General features: G+C 41.0%; 2 protein-coding genes across 6 annotated transcripts in view; one reads left to right on the forward strand and one right to left on the reverse strand.

The window, feature by feature from the left end:
• Positions 1 to 822: 822 nt before the first annotated feature.
• On the reverse strand, positions 823 to 2,237 carry mrpl14 (mitochondrial ribosomal protein L14). The gene is made up of 3 exons (XM_048269334.1): positions 2,136 to 2,237; positions 1,789 to 1,864; positions 823 to 1,368 (listed from the first exon to the last, which is right to left on the reverse strand). The coding sequence occupies exons 2-3, from the start codon at positions 1,857 to 1,859 to the stop codon at positions 1,002 to 1,004; spliced, it is 438 nt and encodes a 145-aa protein (XP_048125291.1). The 5' UTR covers positions 1,860 to 1,864; positions 2,136 to 2,237; the 3' UTR covers positions 823 to 1,001.
• A 295-nt stretch (positions 2,238 to 2,532) lies between these two features.
• The window catches only part of tmem63ba (transmembrane protein 63Ba), a 55,403-nt gene continuing 36,526 nt past the window's right edge, over positions 2,533 to 21,409 (forward strand). For 3 of the 5 annotated variants that reach the window (XM_048269329.1, XM_048269332.1, XM_048269331.1), the window contains exon 1: positions 2,533 to 2,635. The gene's annotated coding sequence lies outside the window, so the exon portion shown is untranslated. The other 2 variants (XM_048269333.1, XM_048269330.1) reach the window with 2 other exon arrangements.

The following is a 21,409-nucleotide window of genomic DNA, read 5'->3' on the forward strand; positions in this document are numbered from 1 at the left end:
AATTAGTTTTGCATTCTGTTGCAAACTTTGAGAGGGAACAAAACCTGTTAAAAGGGAACACAAAAACATTGCGAGAGAACGTAAATTCCGACTTCAGTAAGAATAAATTCCCTTTGGGGACTCTGTACGTTTCTGCCTCCTGGGGAAAAAGTGTAACAAACTAAGTCAAAATTAAGAGAATTTTGAGATACTAAATCAGCATGTGTTTTTTTTTTTTTTTTTTTTTTTAGTCAAACATTTTTGAGATACTTTGCATCTCATAACTGCACTTTTATCCTAAAATTTTGATCTAATATCTCAAAATGTCACTTAAGTAATTCATTCTCTTAGAGTTATGGTTGGTGTTTAGTTATTGTTAATATGAAAACTCATTATTTTCATTGCTGTTACTTGATATTGTTATTAGTATTATGCTTAATGTAGGCTATTCAACTTTATTTCAAACTTACTGTTAACTAATGTAGTGTTCATATATTGCAATTCGCTTTGGACAAAAGCATCTGCCAAATACCAGAACCATAAAATTTCAACTTTTAATCTAAAACATTTTACTTAGTTAGTGGCTCTCTTTAAGTGGCAGAAACAGGCTTCCATAGATAATCCTAGATCAAGCCTTGCTTTTTGTCTTCTCTTTTCTTGAATTTCTTGTTACTGTTTTTCTGATATGGCCCTCTGCTAAGGTGTGGTTCGCAAGAACATGATCACAAATTCACATGATAGCATGGTGAATTTTGTTTGGAATTGCAATGTTTGGTTGAAAATCTGAAGACAAAATGTTTCACATGAAATAGTTTGCCCAAGTACACCCTTAAGACTGCATTGTGTGTTTTCATTCTCATGAAAGTAAAAAGTAATTCATTTATTAAAACATCAAGTATCAGATACCCCCAATGTACAGCATTTGAACATTCATCTGTGCTGTGTCATCATAGAGATTTATTTAATCAGATAAACACAAATAATACCCAGATATGCAAACTACATCAACACAGTCCAGCTCACTACACAAACCTCTGTGCAATAGCCAATAACTTAGAATACTCTCCTTCCTTCTCTCGTAAATGTGTAGGGATGGGGACTTTGATTCTTGTTCCTGTAGGGTTTCCATTGTCCTCAATCAAAACTACATTGTTGGAGTCAAATCGTGGAGTCATTCTTAGTCCTGGCATCTTATGCCCCACAATGAGGGCCTTCTTCTTCTGTCCTTTGATGGCCAGCAAGATTCTGTCACCAACCTTGCCGACTCCATTCTTGGTATAAACATGGATGACTCTAGGTGGGCGATGGTATGGAGTAGTTCCAAGAGCACTGTTATCAACGACTCGGACCCGGCTCATTTTCTGAATAGCTGAGACAGCGGCTGACACACTACACACACACACACACACACACACACACACACACACACACACACACACACACACACAAACTAGTCATTGGATTCAAATCAACAAAGAATGATGCAACAGGCAACACAACTATCTTGTCACTCCACAACGTTTGAATAAATTACCACGAGTTTTAAATGCCTCTAACTCAATTGACATGAATGTATCAAAATTCCAACATTACTAGACTGTACCTTATTTGACCACATGCATTCATTCTCTGATTAAAAGCTCTCTTCCTAAATAAAATAATAACTACATAACTTACAACACAGTGTCACAAATATCACGTCACATACATTCAACAACAGTAACATAAGTCTAAAGACTGAAGGACAGTGTGATCATCCTATTACAACAAAAAAGAATGAAGACCTTGTAGCAGTAAGTGTCCACTTACCTAAAAGCTTTGTGCTGAGCCCCTGATGCCAAGTCGCAGAGTACCACTCCAATCGATCTTAATAATGCCATCGCTCCTGTGAAATAGTTAGAAAGGAAATAATATGGAAGAGCAGTGTAACATCCGGTATTTTAAGAGGTAAAATAATTTGTTAGCTAGCTAGCTAGCTAGACGACCCTAGCAAACCCTCGGTTAGGTTCATGCACCGAAAGGTAAACACGTCATATGCATCCTTCATAGAAGTTGAAACAATTGTAAATATAATAGACAAATAGTTGAAAATCTGTTTGTTGGTTTTAATCTTTTACAAACACAAGAATAAAACCTATTGTATCATTTCACGTTACCTCGTCTCAGCACTTCATGCTTTGACAATGTCAAGTTGACGTCATAAGTATGCGACAATGCTTAAATTCCGTATTAGACATTAAATCACAGAATGCTCTCAGATTAAGATGTATGCAAGTGAACTGATGCACATATTAAAGCAGGTGGAATGCCATGTTCTAAAGAATATTAAAAGTAAAAAGAGGGGTTACGATAGAAATTAAAACAACTGAGTTAATAAAGGGAATTAATTAAGTTTCTCTACCCTGCATTTCAATTAATACTTGTGCTCTGATGATGAAAGCCTTGTGACAGCCAAATGCTTAAAGGACATTCTTCAGATATGTTTTATCTGAATTCCTGAAAACAAATCACTGGATTCATCGGCCACAGGGGGGCAGATAACTTCCGGAACATTCACTGTATGAGAGCTGACGTTAGTTCATCTGTATGGTCAAAATCCTGCTGCTGCACAACGCAGGCGGTGTGGTTGGATTGACAGCGGGCGATAAACAGAGAGGTAATGGACAAGTCTCTCATGGACTAATGTTGAGCGGGTTTATTATGTTTAGCTTTGGAAACACTTTAGACAAATATCGTTACTGTATATACACTGTGGAGCGGATTGAAAAATCATTGCAGTTCTCCGCCAGGTAATGTATGTACGTTCAAAGTTACAGCGTTGCAATTGTGCGAAGCCAGCCTGTGCGGTTGGTTTTCGGCTGCCTTGGTTCGATTGAAAAGCTGGCAAGATAGATACTAGTCTAGTTAGCTGCTTTAGCTAGTGATAGCTGACGTTATTGTTTCTGATGGGACATCCAAAAACAAGTGATTGAATCGAATATTCGTCAATGGTGTTATTGTCAATTTGAAAGTATATTAGATATATGCTGGCCTTTGGTTGTATATTTAATGAAAAATATTGGCTATTGCTGCCGCTAACGTTAGGAGCTGACTAGCTCGCTGGATTGTCTCGGGAATCAGAACGTGAACCAACCACCAGCAAACTGGCTAGCTTCTAATTTAGCCACCTGTCATGGCACAGCAGTTGCTGCTCTGGCCTTACCTTACAGTAATTGTCAAACACGATAATGCTAGATATTTTCTGTAATGCCCTTATTATGGATGCCAATACCCAAACTGGTTGGTACCGTTGGTGTTAAGTATTGTGTGTGTGTGTGTGTGTGTGGGGGAGACGCCGAATTATACTTGTGAAGTTCTGTATGTAACGTTAGCTATGTGCAGCTAACAAATGTTACAACCATATGTACACCGGTTTGTCACATTACAAGGATAGGCAAACAGTTAGGTTGGTTATGGGGCATATGTATTGGTAGCATTAACCTCAGTTTTCTGTAATGACACTGTTGCACTTGATCTGTTCAAGCTCATTTACATTGATTCTGTGGTGGTAGCTAACGTCACTTCTAACATTGCCCAAGCAGTTTTAATTTGGTAAAGATTAGCTGTAACGTTGGCTAATCGCAGGTGGCAAACAGCAATGGCCTATCCAACTTGCATTTGTAAAATTGGGTATTATTGTGTACATGGCTGTTTGTACATTGTGTACTTATATTTAGCTAACGCTAGACTAACGCTAATTTAATGTCTACATTATCTGGCCACAAATATCCTGCTAACGTTAGATGTGTTTGCTTGAAATGCATCTGGTGTGTTTGTTATGCGATTTATTTTTTGAACCGTAGCCTCTTAGTTCTACATTTCCATCTCTGGGGGTGACCATAGGCGTATGTCTTTTAGCATCCTGCATGGTTGGGGCCAAGTAGTTGGCAATCAGTCTTCTTGGCGGCATGACGTTAGCTACTGACAAGTGCTGAAAGGGGGACCAGAAAACTTCCTGCGGCTTCGACCAGAAGTGTAAAAATCTCTGTTCGATGTTGAAAAATCTCTGTTCCTTTTCCGGCAATTTTGAATTCATGGATGATTTTGGAGATGCTGTTTTGAGTTAGCCAATGACTGCAAGGCTCACCCGTGCAGTTGGTCATTGAAGTGAGTCGTTAGGCCGCTATATTCACACATTTGTTTTTAACCCCTGTTTTGTTAATTTCTCCAGTGTGTTCTGTTATGTACAACATTATTATTACTAACGTTGCTTTACAAGATGATGTAATGTTAGGCAGAGTGTTGTATCATAATAATCTGGAGATTAGTGTCAATCCTTTTGTCTCGGTCGAGAGCATCCTGATTGTAATCCTGAAGAACTCTCCACTAAATTACTGCGATTGATTTGCGAAACAAACGTTTAGCATTTGAAACCCTGTTTGCAGCATGATGGTATTTTACCTAGAAACCGGAAACCTGACAAAGATCCCTGTTCAGACTTGTGGCTGGCATGGGTACCTGGGAGTAGTTGGAAGTCATGTTAAAATTGTGTAGCCATCTGCATATAGGCCCAAGTTAAAAGTAACATCTAATCACTATTCTTTGTCATTATTTCAAAATATCGTTGAGCTGATTTTCAGATCATGGATTGAAGCATTTTTTCCTTGCTCTTGAGGGTGTGGATTTCTCTCATGCTTAATTTAGAGTGCCCATTCTTGAACATCTTAAAATATTCACGCCATGCTTTTTATCCACAGACACACTGTGGACAATGACAGACAGGCAGACTGCCAGGGTCATCAGCGTAGCATTACATAGCGTTCATATCCATCTCCACTCATGAGTTCACACACAAGAGCCAGTAACAAGCTTTAATCCATCAGGTTCCCACCTCTAGCTTCGAGTGACCCTCACTGTCCTCTCTTATCACAAGTCCATAGCAAGTCCTCTATTTATGCTCGGCTATATGTCAGCGACACTGTCAACATAGGCAATAAAAGTGTTGCTTTTTCTAGGAATGGATGTTGTCGTAATTTGGGCTCCAGTGTGGTGTAACTAACTGTTTCTTAGTCAGTGGGTGCACCTGATCAACTCCCACAGTATGTTTACAAAGTGGCAACGTGCTGTCCTGGCCACGGTGACTAAGCACATTTGGATGTGTGATGCGTGGGAATTGGGTCTCCGTATGAGATGGTGACCTGAGAGGTCTCAGGTTTCAGATTGATGTCCGGTAGCAACATTCAGCAACTCATCACATCATGACTCACTTTTACCAATCATCTTAATCTCTTCTCAACGTGTGTGTGTGTGTGTGTGTCGCCCTGTACACAAAGGCTTGTGCTGCCTCAGTTGCTAGGTAACTCATAAGGGCTCACTGGTGCTTCTCTTTCCATCACATGGAGTGTTGGCTCGGCTACTATTTCAGGTTTTCCCGCAGCACTTTGCTTGGACTGATTGACCTTCATCGATTGATCGATTTCATTTGTTTTTCTCTTAGCCCTATAGATTATATTTAGTTTTGCACTCCTCCTCTGTCTATTCCGGTTTTGTTTCGCTTTACATATTTATTTGACTTTTATTTTTGAAGCTGGATGGCTTTGGCCTTAGGGACTCTGTGCCATGGTGACTGAATTTCTCTTCAGCGTTCTAGCTGGTCGACTGATGCTAAGGACAACCCTCTTAAATCACAGATGTGTGTGTCAGATGAGTTCTCAGGTCCATGAAGCAGATGTAATGATGTGTAATGTGGTTAATGGTTGACGGGACCCCTTGTCCCTGAAGCGTTTTCCTTGCTGAAGATTATCAGAGCAATGCTCCTTCCTTTATCTTCTCTAGAGCTGATAGATGACTGTATATTCTAGACGTTGATATTGGATTTTGAGTGTTGTCAGATTGCATTGGTCAAAACACGTGGAGCTGTATGGAAGGTTCTTGTGTAAGTTTCTCTGGACAACCTGATGTAGCCTATTGTTGCCTTCAACCGTCAGAACTCTCTGTTCAGTCAGAAAAGGTAACTGCGCGGCCACTCACCTGACACGGCAAATGTGTCAGAGCAATCTGATCTGCGTAGATTAAAAACAAGCATTATCAGAATCGCTCTCTGTGTGTAGCCCGTGCTGATAGCCAGATCAGGTGACTTCGTAATTACATTTGATGTTTACATAATCATATTTGGACCATAATGCAGGGGAGGTAGCCACATGTGCAAAAGTGGTTAGAGCTACTGAGTCACAGGCCTCTGAACCCAGCAGCGTTGAGGACGAGCCTTTTGTTCAAATAAAGTGAACTGTACCAGAGAATGTCTAATAAGGGGAGAACCTTCACTCTCGGAACTCTTCCGGTGTGGTACTGCATCTAGGGGCGCTCGCGGGCGAGTCCAGAATGAATGGAGGTCTATGGAGCTGTACCCCTCAAAATCCACTTTTCTCGGGATATAATGTTTTTTCAAGTAATTTGAATATTGTATTCGAAAGGGGAGGCAAAGACAATACACTTGGTTGAGTATTATATTTTTTAAAGACACTTAATTGTTCTAAAAAGCCTTTCAAACGTGTCAATGACGTCATTCATTAGCATGATCATAGCATAGTATAGCATCAATGCTAGCGTGTTATGGGCAACAACGACCCAACCTGTAAGAAAACGAAAGGACATGACTCCCGGATTATTTCACTTTTGATTGATAATCCATATCCATTTTGCGAAAAATAAAATAAAATCTGAGTTCAGTTGTTAAATAGGTGAAAACAATAAATGTAGCCATGGAGCTCCATAGGACCCCATGTATTTTGGACTTGCCCTTGATCGCCATCTAGGTGAACTCTGGTGGACTGCAGCCAAATTCGGTTTGTATGGGATTAATAGAGAGTGGGGAGGCTCTCCGTAGACGGGCTCTGGCTGTACTCTTTGCTTTGCCTTGTGCTGAGCCTTTGTTGGTTTCTTGGCAGTTTTGAACTTCTAATTAGCCTAGAAATCTAGACGCACCCTACATTTGCTGCCAAGGCTAGTCTAGCAACTCTCTGTTGGCTTGTGAGCTCGAAAAATTAAACTTCTATCAGGCCAATCAAATCGTGTATAGAGTCGTTAGGTGGGCTTAACATAATGATTGATGGCAGAGTTGCAACGGTTTGGCTTGAATTCCCTGCCACAAATAAGATGGATGTTGCTGTTGGCAAACAGTGAGACACGAGTTAAGCTTTTATTAAGTTGGCAAAAGTTTGAACTAGCCAACTAGCTCCGCTGCTGGGAAACGCATGGGACTCATAGCGCTGTCCTATTGTGTGCAGAGGGAATTTGAAAGACAACCGATTACAACCGCCCCTCGGACTGAGCACTACGAACGGTGAGTGCCCAGACCCTACATTTTAATGTGGGTCTGGCTCGTCAGGCTAACTTATAATAGCAATAATTTTCAATAATGTATCATTATTATTATTATGACCGCCGCGCAGCGAAGGGGCGGACATATAGGTTTAGTCAGTTTTTTTTTTTTTTTTTTTTTTTTCTTTTTTTTTTCGCATGTAACCCCACATGGATAGCATGGAACCATCGTTTTTCGTTTTGATCTGTAGCCCCCCCGCTGGACTGGACCCCCGAAAGGAGGGTAAGGCAGACACAGTTTTCTGTGAATATCTCGAGAACCGTAGGGTTTAGGAGGACCTTTTTTTTGTATGTTGATCTCAAGGGGCCATGTCAACCCATTCCATAACCACTCACTTCCTGTATAGCGCCACCTAGTTAAACACAAAAAAGTAAAAATGAGGTGTTGTAATCACAGGTATCTGTGACCTAACATAGTCAAAACTGCACAAAATTGGAAGTGTAGGATCATTGACACCCTCTGAATGCACGCCAAGTTTCGTGGAATTTCGTTCATGGGGGGGCCACACAATAAATTAATTTATGTTACTATACACCAACTGGCCTGTAGGTTGCCGGAGACAGTTTTCTGTGAATATCTCGAGAACCGTAGGGCCTAGGAGGTCCACCTTTTTTTTGCATGTTGGTCTATAGGGGGCATGTCAACCCATCCCATTACCACTTATTTCATGTATAGCGCCACCTAGTTAAAAATGAGAAAGCAAAAAATTAAGTGTTTTCATCACAATATCTCTGGCTGACATGGTCAAAACTGTACGAAATTGAAAGTGTAGGATCATTATGACACCCTCCGAAAGCATGCCAAGTTTTGTGAACTTTCGTTCATGGGGGCCTTACAATAAAATAATTTATGTGTACATTTAGTGGCCGTGACACCAACAAGGATTCCCGGGACACTGAAAGACCGGGGTACACAAAACTTGGTGGGCATGTACCCCCACATGGATAGCATGGAACCGTCATTCTTCGTTTTGATCTGCAGCCCCCTGCTGGACTGGACCCCCCGAAAGGAGGGTAGGGCAGACACAGTTCTCTGTGGGCAGACACAGTTCTCTTTTATGGTATGTTGGTCTCAAGGGCCCACATCAACCTGGCTCATAATCACTCATTTGTGATTTGCACCCCCCCCCCCCGGTAAAAAATGAAAATGCAATATTATTCTGCTTTAATCACCCCTATCTTCAGTTAAGATGTTCAGAACTGCACCAAATTTTATGTGTATGATTGACCTGGCATTCTCTGGGGGTATGCCAAGTTTCGTAGAATTTCATCCATGGGGGGGGTCTAAAAAAATTAGGTTATGTGTACATTTAGTGACTGTACACTCATTGGCCTGTAAATGGCCGTACACCAACAAGGATTCCTGGGACACTGAAAGACCGGTTTACACGACACTTGGTGGGCATGTAACCCCACATGGATAGCATGGAACCATCGTTTTTCGTTTTGATCTGTAGCCCCCCCCTGCTGGACTGGACCCCCCCCAAAAGGAGGGTAGGGCAGACAGTTTTCTGTGAATATCTTGAGAACCGTAGGGCCTAGGATGACCAATTTTTTCCATATGATTGCCTCCAGGGGTCATGTTAACCCATTCCATATGCACACATGTGCATAAACAGATACAAACGCACACACATACATTCACAGTAATCATACGTATGACACATACTCACACAGTAGACATATGTACGCATGCATGCATGCACATGCACACGCAGGCACACACACACACACACACACACACACACACATAAACATAAACATAAACATGTACACGCACACATGCACACAATTCAAGAATTTCTCAGAATAATGAACAGGCAAGATGGGGGTGGGGTTGTATAAAATGAATTTTACATGTGAAATCTATGAACTAATCATGTTTTGGTACTTGTTGTCTAGCAGATACCAGTGAGAATTAAGTGTGGATAATGCAATTTAGTTAGAATCATATAGGCCTTTCAGCGTGATTTATTTTTGTGGAAAAAATGTGCTGGACTGGGCGGCGGTCATATTTTGTCGCTCTGCGATACATCTAGTTAATAATAATAATAGTAGTAGTAGTAGTAGTCATATTATAATAATAATAATAATAATAATAATAATAATAATAATAATAATAATAATAATAATAATAATAATAATACTGCTAATAATAATCATCTTTATTTTTATAGCACTTTTCAAAGTACTACTTACTGTATTAGAGCTTGTTTACATCTAGATTCTTTTTTAAACTGACTGTTTTTAATGCGTTTCTTTTTTTTAATCGCATTTACACTAGCCTAGAAATCTAGACGCGCCCCTAGCGGATAGTCTAGCAACTCTCCGTTGGCTTGTGAGCTCCAGAAATTGAAACTTAATCAGGACATTGAAATCGTATATAGACTCGTTTGGTGGGCTTAACATAATGATTGATTGGCAGAGTTGCAACGGTTTGGCTTGAATTCCCTGCTACTTGAAAACAAATATCCTATTGCGTGCAGAGGGAATTTGAAAGACAACTGATTATCCAGCCCCTCGGACTGAGCACTGCGAACGGTGAGTGCCCAGACCCTACATTTTAATGTGGGTCTGGCTCGCCAGGCTACATTTACACAGCATTTGATAAAAAAAAAATCTTTGTACACACTGGAATGCAAAACGATTCCGAAACACGAATGTTTATGTAGAGCAGGGGTTCCCAACCTTTTTTGACAGGTGACCCTATTTTGATGTCACAAAACGTTGGCAACCCCAATCATTCTTGTGAGAGAGTGCATCTCATCTCTGCTGTCACATCCAGTTGAGAGCTGTATACCCAAATGTCCTAGCAAGCTAAATGGTTTGTTTGACTAACTTGCCTGGTTGTTTTGCTACTTTGTTTGAAAGGTTGATCAAGCATTGATCTACGTTTATTTTTAGCTTACATAGCTAGATTGTAATGAAGAATCCAATTACTTACTTAACTTGGATATAATGTTTTTATTATTATTTTATTTAATGTATATATTTTTATGTAATGTACTGGTCAATTGTAAGAACCCAATATCTCAGCCAACCCCATTTGAATTTCAGGTGACAGGTCCCGACCCCAAGGTTGATGATGTAGACTAGAGTAAACTCGTCTACTCGTCTGCATTGTGTCTCCCCATGAATGGAAGGAGACATAAGACCAGTGTGTTAGTTTATCAGTTTGTTGGAAGTGACAACAGGGTTGGGAAAACAGCAGGATCACAACACAGTATGATAGGCCTACAATATGACAAGGAGATGAATTATCAGTTATCCACACGTTATGTCGCTAAGCTTAAGTAAGCTTAGTGATTAAAATGTACAAAAGCCTACCAAGACAAAAAAAATATGAGTTTATAAAATTATCTAGACATATGTACCCCTTAGTGGTGTTGTTGTTGTTATTATTATTATTATTATTATTATTATTATTATTAATAGTATGCCAATGGTTTCTCAGAGTGCAGTGTTTCCCATACATTGACTAATCTGTGGCGGGGCGCCACAAAATGAAAATTGGCCGCCACAGATTAATATTCTATGTTTTAATTTAATTTAAATTAAATATAAGGTCAAATCCTTGCATTGCCATTGAGCTGCGCTTTTTACTCACGCAGCCTTTCCTTGCCCCGCCCCGCTCTCTCTCGTAGCCCGCTGCCACTCCTCTGCATGTGCATTTAACTAAATATTCACGATTGTTGAAGGATTGTTGTTGCCACATAGAAGCATTGTATAGAAGACGTCTGGCTAAATTGCTATTAAATCCGCTTAGCATCGTGACCATGCTGCGCAAATTTGTTCAAAACTGCTGCATTGAAGTGAACTCTGCTAAGGTCTTATCACAACATAGTAGGCTACATTGAAGAGACTAAACTAAGTTAAGTTATGAAATCAAGCAGTATCTCAAAGCTAACGTTAGAATACTGTTTGGATGTCGAATTTAGCATGCTTAGCCTATTTACAGCTGCTTGTCAATTTCGTTGCAGGGCTCATTTTATTGACTCTGACACTGAATGTTTGAAAAAAATCCCGATGTAAATGGAAAAGTGTTTTCCAAAATTCAAAAGTGCTTGTCCCAAGGAGAAGTACGTGAACCTTTATTTTAACTATGTAGAAAACGTTATAAATTGCATCCACACATCAGCAGCCTTTCAAATGTGTTACAATTGCAAGGGTTCCCTCAAACGTCTTAAAATGACAGGCACTCAATTAGACCTATACACTATCAAGACGATCTTAATACCCCCCCCCCGTTGTCCAAGTCAGCTACCGCCACAAATTGAATCTAATTCTGTGGGAAACACTGGAGTGGCTGCATGGATAGCTTGAAAGCGATCATGATCGCACAGAGCAATCAACCTCATAAACAACTGATCTTGAATAGACCCTTTCAAGAGAGTTCCATTATCAGCATCATAGTTGGCCCCACAAGACTTCCGTTTTAACATTCCATATGTTATCTTAATGCAGAGGAAGTAGATTGGGGCCCAAATAGAATGTTCAAGCATTGTTTTTGTTTACCTTGTTGAAAGGGTCTATACCCAGAAGTACATAGCTGGGTAACTGAACCTGTTGGATCCCACAGAGACGGGATGTGAGTTTTATCCTAAAGGGAAGCTCTTCAGGGGGCATTTGTTTCACTTCTCACTGGGACGGCGTGTTTCAGCCTGTGTGTGTTTTTTTTCTGGCTCTCATAATTGGAAGTCACACATCGAGGCTTACGTTGATATTTTAGGTTGTCTCACAACATTTACGTTGATATTTTAGGTTGTCTCACAACAATAATTTCACAGATTTATGTTAATGATATCCTTAATTTTTCATAGATTTCAAAGATCCATTTTGAAAACTTTTGTGAAAAGTGTGTATACATTGTGTTAGAACACACTCAACAGTTTGGTCAGCCTTGGAGCTTTTTCCTCAGTTCTGGCCATTTTCTGCCCAATCTACAATTGTGAGTCAGCTGTTCCCAATCTCTGCTGTCTTGTCTTGTCTTGTCTTGTCTTGTCTTGTCTTGTCTGTTGGGAGCAAGCAGCTGCCCGCTAACCTAGCCACCTGTTCACAGGTCAGTTTCACTACCAGGGCAGATTATTCAGTTGAGCTTTAGGAATTTATATAGCACCACTCACAATAGACAAATATTGTCTCAAAGCACATTGCATAGTCTTAGAGCAAGCACAGTGCAACAGTGGCGAGGGAAAGCCCCCTTTTTACCAGGAAGAAACCATAAGCTAAACCCAGCTTAGGATCAGGTACTCGTCTGCTGGAGACTGGCCGGGCTGAGGGATAGAAATGCAGAAGGGTGGAGGAAGAGGCAAGCAGATAAGCTGTACACAGAATTAAGCAAATACTTCAAACACGCATGATATTGCCATGCCCAAATAGAGGTGTGTGTCTGTGTGTATGTGTACCTTGAATTCCTTGCTGTGCTGATCAGTCATCATCACTAACGTTTAGGTTGCAGACCTTCAGGCCTAAAGCAAAGTTAAAGTAAAGCAGCAACATGTGAGGCGGTCCACCTCGCTGCCCCCATCTAGCTCTGTTTGTGTTTGTATGTGGTGAGAGCCGGCCATGGCAACAGCACTGGAAGGTGAGGTGGCACCGGGTTCTTTTCATGTGCTCTGTTGGTGTCTGAGTGTACACTATTGTGAAACCATGACAGCAATGCAGTGACTCTGGAGTGCATTTAGGCAAAGCCTGTGAATGTGATTAGCCTAAATCCAGTGATTTCATAACTCCTGGACATTAGGTTTTGCCCTCTCTTAATGACCTGTAATAATACTTTCCAACACATGGTTCACTTATACACTACAGTTAATCTAAATGGGTAATTCAGTCTTTTATATCTTTTATATCTTAATCTTATCTTAATCTTTTATAATGTTTTAGAATGCTTAAAAGAGCTCCATATGTGCCTACTGTCAGTGAAGGCTCCTGTGCCTACCCATGGTCCTAGTTCTGCCTTGGGGTATGTTCAGACTTGACTTCTTTTTTTGACAAGAGAAGTTGTGCATACCGCTTTTTCAGATTTTGTTTTTAAAAATCTGCCATTGTCTTTCTTCCAAAAAGCGGGTTTTTTTTCCGGTTATCAGCTTGTGATTGGTCAGCTGTCAAAAAACAGGTTGACGTAGGGCGTTTTACCGCTAGAAGTTGAACATTTCTCAACTTTAAAAACAGCCCTGAGCTGCAGAAAAAGACGCCCGCAATTACATTTTAAATGAAGCTAAAGACTTTTTTGAAAACACAGTCTACTCCATAGGATTATAATGTAAAACGGACGCCGGCAGCTGCGAAAAAAATACACCTAGTCCGAACGTAACTTAGGCCTGTAACAATATGCATACCACAACCAAAATTGTGAAACAACCATCCATGATCTTGTGTTTTGGTTCGAGAAGACAGAATGGCAATACACACCCCTCCCCAGCCCCAAAGATTCAAATACAGATAGTCCTTTGAGCTCTGTTTCATTTCCACCACCCCCAAAAAAAGAAAACCAAGGTAGAAACTAAACCGTGGCAAAAAAGAATCAAGATATAAACCAAACCATGGATTTGATGTATCTTTACACCCATAGTCCTCCTTATTTTGAGTAATCGGGAAGGTCCACCATCTTTCACAAGAACGGATTCACATGCATGAAAAGACTGAAACTGGTAAAGGAGTTTGTTGAAAAGTTGCTGGACAGTCTAAAAACATGCATCCTTCACTAGCTGACTCGTCCAATGCCCCGTCCTTGGCACGCCAGTGTCAGTGCCAGTACGGAATGGGTGGCATCTCCACCGCAGTGGGCCGAAGCAGGGCCGCCTGAACTGCCTGAACTCCGTTTGTTTATTGTTCTGTGTCCCTTGTGAGTGATGTCAGGGCAAGGAGGGGAGAAAGGAGGCCTGTCGCTTCGAGGCCGCTCTGCACAAGCCCACTACACTGACTCTACGCCGCTCTAAACAGACTCTGAAGATTGTGGCAGCAGTCCATGGCTACTGCTGGATTGCCTAGTTTATTAATGTTTCCATTAAAATCCTGTCTTTCAGGTGATCATTACGGGTTAACGTTAATTTCAGTTAATAACGTTAAGGCATGCACTGGGACATTTAGTAGTTGAAAATGGACAATTGTATATAGTGGCTTTGCCTTAAGCCCAGACTGTTGGTCTAATCATTCCGAAGATGTATCCTAATTTTTTTGTCTCCCATAATGTTTGTGGATTGTGATGGATCTCGTCAGGCGGTTTTGAGAGGGAATAGTGGTTGTAGTAGTTTCCGTGTTCTTGGTATGTCTGAGCACGCTGCCAAGCAGATCTGTGTCGAGTTTGTGACTGAGGGCTGAGTGCGCACACCCACACTCCAACACCCATTGTCCGAATAAGAGCACTGTTTGTCTTCACATTGATAAAGTTCTTTATAGTGGCCCAGGCTGCCCAGTGCTTTTTCCTCCCATGGTCCTATACCTCTGTCTTTTGTCATATCTCATTTTCTCTCCCTTAGCCATTCTTTCTTTCTCTCGTTGTCAGTTGTTCTCTCACTGTTTCTCTTGTATTCCTTCTTTCTCTCTATCCCTCCCTCTGTTCTCACCCTTCACCATTTTTATTTTATTTTTCCCCTCTTCCTCTCTCTGTCTCTCACTCCCTCACTCCCTATCATACTTTCACCCTTCACCTCTCTCTCTCCCCTCCCTCTCTCCCTCTCTCCCTCTCTCTCTCTCTCTCTCTCTTTGCCTGTGTATCTGCCCTGACATAGTCTGTCTGATTGGGTTGCTCCTCCCTGGTGTTCGTCCGCAGGGCTTAGGCTATGCTCTCCCTAACCAGTTTTTCCAGTCTGGTTCCTGGAGAGACCAGATGAGACGCATCCAAGACATGCTCTCACTGTGTGTGCCTGTGTGCGTGCATGTAGTGTAGTATCTTTTATGTAGTATCTTTATTTTGTGTAACATTATTATTTTGTGAAACTGAATTATGTAGGATCCTTAGTGTATGGAAACAGAAGAATGGTTAGTATCATTAGTATATGGAAACAGAAGAATGGTTTAAGTGAAAACAAACAGAGCTATTACTAAGGGTCAGAGGTGACCTGGGCAGATGGTCTCAGGTCAATGATGACTTCAAGGGGTATAAAAGCTGAACAGCAACATGTTACATTAGCTTGTTTCATGAACCAATGCTCAGGTGTGCATTAAAGCTATACTTCTTCAGTGTTCTTTCGCTTTGTCAAAATCATTCTGAGTTTGGCTCAGTTGATCAGAATTCTACATGACAGTAGAAAGCAGTGCTGCATGCTCAGACAGAACCGCATCTCTCTCTCTCCCCTGCGGTAACATTACACATTAGTACACACTCGTTTATATCCGTGGTATTCTCATAGTCAACATGACGCTAATTGTCATGCACTTCCATCTGCACAGTCTTGTTAGGCACACATGTTGTGGCAGTTGAGTCACAACAGAGGTTATGCAACGTGGTGACACTGAGTAAGGTGAAGCTGTACTGAGCTGGCAGCTCTGTTGTTGACTGTGTGGCGGCTAGGTTGAAAGGCGGATCGAGGTCTATTCCAAATAGAGGCAAGCGTGACTTATGGGGCACACTAGTGGTGACAACAAAGAGACGGGCTCTTGAGGTTGGATTAAAAGTTGGATCAGAGGCAAGATTTTTATTTGTTTCGTAGTCTGGCCTACATGCTGTCCTGTCACCCATTTCACTGGACAATTAAGTAGTGTTCACCTTGTAGTATCTTTAGCTGGCAGAATGTCAGAATATTAGAATTAACATGCTAGTGTAAACTGAATTTTTGTATCTTGAATGCAGCATATTTTAAGTAGTTCAATTCTTGTCATATTCAAATAAATTCTTCTCATATTTTCAAAACAGGAGACAATAGCAGTTAGTCGTACATGATCAACAATCACCTTCCTGTCTCATCCGTCTGCCCTTTGTTATCCTTCCTGTTGTGTGATGACATGAATATGACCTCAGCGGTACCTTAGACTGTTTAGATGAGCTTACAACTGTCACAACAGGCTTTAGTAATGGAGCACTTCATAAATACCCAATCATCTAGGCTAATCTCCTAGCATAAAAGCTAATGTATAGCCCTCCACCAAACCCATTAGCAGGCACTGGCAGGGCTCTACACTAACATTTTTTTCCAGGAACACTTGTGCGCCCAAGTTAAACAATTTAGGAGCACAGACAAAAATCTGGAGGCACAGTCAGTTCTATACTTAACTTACACATAATGTAACTTTACACTGCAGCCAACAGTTAAAGAACATCAGTGCATACTTCATTTTCAGTCCGGTCTATTTTTCTACATTTTGTTAATGTAAAATAATATAATGCATTGCCATATTTGCATATAGCCTGAAGTAGGCTATCCTGTCAAATGTAGGTCCCTAGGCCAATTTATGTATTTGTGAATCCACCTGTAGCTAATCCTAAAATGCCCATGGGTGACCTCTGACTGCATACTGCCCAATACTAGGCCTACTACTAAAACCGTGAATTTTCTCTTCCACAAAACCCAACATGGTCTAATCAGTGATATTTATATCTATTTGAAATGTCTGCATTGATGGGGGGCAGTTGTCAAATGGTAGGCCTATGCATACTTTCGTTTTTTGCACTTCAGCTTGTATTCGATTGTAAAACAAACAAGCATGCATGGATGCCTGGAGTTGTCTGTAGCGTTCTCTCTTTGAAGAAAGCGGGGAGACTATTATGGGAGGCTACTTTTGTGACTGTTAAGCTACAGCTATATTATGCATATTGCACCCAATACATCAACTGGGCTAAAATGCATGTTACCTTTTCCTTCTCTCATTGCATTCTCAGAATCTTATCCTGTTCCTCATATATCCGATGAATTCGGTGGATTGAAGAAATTAGTTCTAGCCTACTTGGTATCTTGGCTGGCTAGTCACAACGCGAAAACTGCTAACGTTGATGGGAGGTGTAGTTTTTATGCTATATTGGCGACATGATTTTATGGTTCGCACCAGTAATGTTTTGCGATGTTGCGGTGTATTTTGTAGGCAAACATTGACTTGGCTAGAAGTCATTCGCACCAGTGCGCCTAAATATTTTTTTGCACTCGCACGCAATTATTTTTACTCGCATGTGCGAGTGAAATGGGCGCACTGTAGAGCCCTGGGCACTGGGAAGAGCCACTTTTTCTCTCTCTAGGCGGTTAGGCTACCCTTTATTTTCCAGACTCTTTGCAGTGCATTGATCTATGTTGCCAATTGCTTTGTATGTTTTTACTATGCTGTGTACTTTGTGTGCTTGCCAGTGCTTGATTATTTGGGCCCCATCATGACAGTCAAAAGTGCATCGTCACTCGTCAAAAGCTTATTCAAATTTAGTAGGATGTCCAGTCCACACATGGGAGGGTTTTCGTTATCAAACGTCGAGCGCATGGCGCAACAAGGTGTTCTTAGGCTTTTTAATCAGTCATGGGTGTGTTTGGGGCGTAACATCATTTAAACCAATAAGAATGACATCTGTCATTCCCTTTAACGGCGCAAAGCGCAATGTCAAATAAATGCATCGGTATTTTGACATTCAACAGCACATTTGAAGGAGGCTGCTTGCGAGACTGTATGGAATAGTCATTCCACTAAACCATGCTTTACTAAAACCTAGCATAGCCTTCACGCATTTGCGCTCCTCTATTACAGTGTTTCTCAACCTTTTTTCAGTGATGTACACCCTGTGAAATATTTTTACAGCCAAGTACCCCCTAACCAGCTCGAATTACCGCTACACCTCAACCACGACTCCATCGTTTGAGTTTAGGGTGACCAGATGAGATTGGCTGAAATTCGGGCTTTTTTTTTTTTTTTTTTAAGCGGGTGGGGGTTGTAGGCCTACATAGACAAGATTATAAAAGAAATTGAATTTTCAAACCTGTACCAAAACACATTTTTATTCAAACATCAAGTCTGCCTCACAGTCATTGTGAAAAAAAAAAACAATGACTGCGTAACAGTGCAAATCAGACCTTTCAGGATAAGGATAATACCCTAACGCTAATAACAAGCCTTGCCAAAACTATGGGTCATTAAGTAAGAATACAAAATAATTGTTAGATTAAGTATAGATTAAGTAGATTAGGCTATGTTAAAACGACATCGGACATTAGGCGGGTTTATTTTTGCACACATGGCGCCTCCCCTCCGTGAGAAACACCAAACTCTCTTCTACACACTTTGCAGAATGCTTTCATCTCGTCGCTTAAGGCTTTGTCAATCCACGGGTACCTCCACCCACTCCTCCCGGTACCTGCATAGACGCTTTTGCTTTTTAGCGGCGTGTTGGGGTTCATTCAAGGAATGAATGAAAATGAGCTAAAATCAGTGCATATTCGCGCCTAATTATAGAACGTCAAAAAAGAAACAAAGTAGCCGGGGCTGCATCCAGACACTTAGCTTCCGTCGGGGGCTGCATGCAGTCGACTCAACCTCTCTACGGACAGTTTTTAATGTTTATCAGAAAATAACTACTGAGTATTCTGATTGAGTTTAATTTTCGGGACAGTTAGGGCAGGATTCGGGATTCGGGACAACTGCTTGGATATCGGGACTGTCCGGGACGTCTGGTCACCCTATTTGAGTTTTGACATTGATTGACAGGAGATGGCGGGTGGCATGTGACAGGTTGGGTCGAACCATCCTGGTATGGGGGGGACTCTGGGTTTTTAGGATAATGAAATTGAATAGCTTACTGAAATATAAAATTAATTTTATGAACTTATATTTTTCTGAAATATTTATTAAATAATTGTATAAAAAGTATTTTTGCATGGATTCTACTTTTTAAATATATGTATATTTTAAAATCTCACGTATCCCCTGGAGTGCCTTAACGTACCCCCATTTGAGAACCACTGCTCTATTATTTGAACTCATTGGCAAAGTGAAACTAACTTCACCATGGTGTCAGTCAGCGACAAGACAGTTATATGCAGTTACTTTCACTATTGACTGACAATGGGTTACCATCGAAAACATAGGCTGAAAAAAGCAACACTTACCCTAATATTGCTCAAATGACTGGATAAAAAAACATTTATCCTGCAGAGGAGTTGCTTATTTCTCGTGACAGTGCGTCTTCAGCTGTGTAATAATTATAAAATAATTCAGTGGAAATGCATGGATTCCAGTTTCTTGTAGCAGCAACTGGAATCCATGCATTTCCACTGAATTATTTTTGGAATCTGATCCCTTATCATACCTGTTAATTCTTACTGGATTTCGACTTATCGTGACTAAATTCAAGATGGCTGCAAACTCTAAACCCATTGAAGATACTGTCTGTATAAATCATCTTGTAAGTAAACTACCACTGCTTTTTCAAAGTTCTCAATGTCTCGTTTTAAATGTCAGGGCCCTCGGAAGTCTACTAATGAAGTGTGGAGATACATTGAGCCTCGTAAATGGTGTAAAACAGTGATTTATTTGCATGGCTAGCCCGATGCCGAAGCACCACCATTGATAAAGCTGTTGGTAGCATCGGCTAACTAGCGCCAGATTTTGGAGTGCAGGGGACAAGCCAAGATGGGCTATGAGACAAACGTTCACACTCGGTATCATGTTTCAACACACTTTAGGTCAATATCACACCGGAATTCTCCTTTAACTGTCATTACTAATTTGCAAATGATGGTGAATAACTACTCATCATGAGATGTACAGTATTTTGTAATATTTTATTCTAATTTTGTTTCCCATTGTAATCGTGCAATTTGTAATGTTTTGCATGGACGTGCGCTGGTGTGCGTTCATGGATGATAGAAGGATGGTGCGTTGTGCACCCGCCAATATGACTGTTGACAATGCGCTCTAAAATAACATATATTAACAGAAGTATACAGACTTCTGACCAGGTGTACAATAGCGATTTTTAGACAATGCGCTAAGCCACTCCCTAAGTTGTTAATTGCCACACCCCGGCCGCATTGTTTAAAAAAATAAATGTGCAAAATAAGGAATTAAACTTTGCGCGGGTGGAAAATGAGTTTTACGCCATGCACCAGGGTGCAAAATACAGCCCCTTGTCTTGCCTGACCTGGGCATTAATGGAAAAAATAAAGGCTTGCCTATACCGGTATCGCTCAGCATAAAGGAGAGCAAAAATGAAAAGAATAATAGAAGTTGAAAAAGTAAATAATTAAACTGACAACAGCCCTTTATAGTATTTAGCCTAGCCTGCTGTCTGCAGTGTGATGCTGAGTTGTGTTGCAGTGTGATGCTGAGTTGAATTGCCTGTTCAGAGAGGCCTCCTGGAGACTAAATGAGTTATTGGTAGTCACATGACCCAGCACAGACGCTGCCTTTCAGATGTATTTTGGCCGCTCGGGAGCAAGGCTGCAGCGGAACAGCAACTCGGAGACCCGCAGAGCCTGTGACTGCCCCCTCTCCACGGTGGAGGCCGTCCGCCTGTAATGTAGACGGCCATGTGGCTGAGTTTTACGCGGTTAGCCCCTAACTCGATTAGCACTGCAATGTCCGTGGGATGCTAGCTATTTTGTGTCCCATCAACAAGCCCATTGTGAAGGGAACAAGAGCATCAGAGTGAGTCTCCAATAGACTGTGTGTGTGTGTGTGTGTGTGTGAGGGAGAGAGACTTGTGTGGACTACTACTGCCTGTCTCAGATGCCATCACACACACTTTTTGAGAGTGCTTCCGGGTTGCTTTCTACTTTTTGTGTCTTTCTGACCTTCTGATGCCTTTTCCCTTTTATTTGTAATTTACATCAAACACACATGCTCACTGAAGTGTTCAGTTTTACCTACTTATTCTCTAAGGTGTACGGGAATGTTGGAAAATGAACGCTTTAAAGAATATCAATTCAATATAGTATTCCATTCTGCAAAAAATCTATGTTAGAAACCCACACCTTTTAAGGGTTAAATTCAAGTACATAGCTAGGCATACTTTATTGCCATTGGTGGTAGTTGTTGTTACAGAAAGGTAGCCCAATCCAGTAAAGGAGAAAAGAAGGTGCAAATAAAAGGTTTGAGGGATGAGGAATGGTGATTCTTACCAAGAGTGGATGTGTGCAGTGCAGCTCTATGAGTTCTGCAA

The sequence above is a fragment of the Alosa alosa genome, chromosome 18 (assembly GCF_017589495.1).
Source record: "Alosa alosa isolate M-15738 ecotype Scorff River chromosome 18, AALO_Geno_1.1, whole genome shotgun sequence".
NCBI classification, from domain to species: Eukaryota; Metazoa; Chordata; class Actinopteri; order Clupeiformes; family Clupeidae; genus Alosa; species Alosa alosa.

Coding starts and splice junctions, on each gene's coding strand:
- mrpl14 (XM_048269334.1), bottom strand. CDS start 1,859: ATGGCATTATTAAGATCGATTGGAGTGGTACTCTGCGACTTGGCATCA. Junction 1,369..1,788: donor GCTCAGCACAAAGCTTTTAG/GTAAGTGGACAC, acceptor GTGTGTGTGTAG/TGTGTCAGCCGCTGTCTCAG.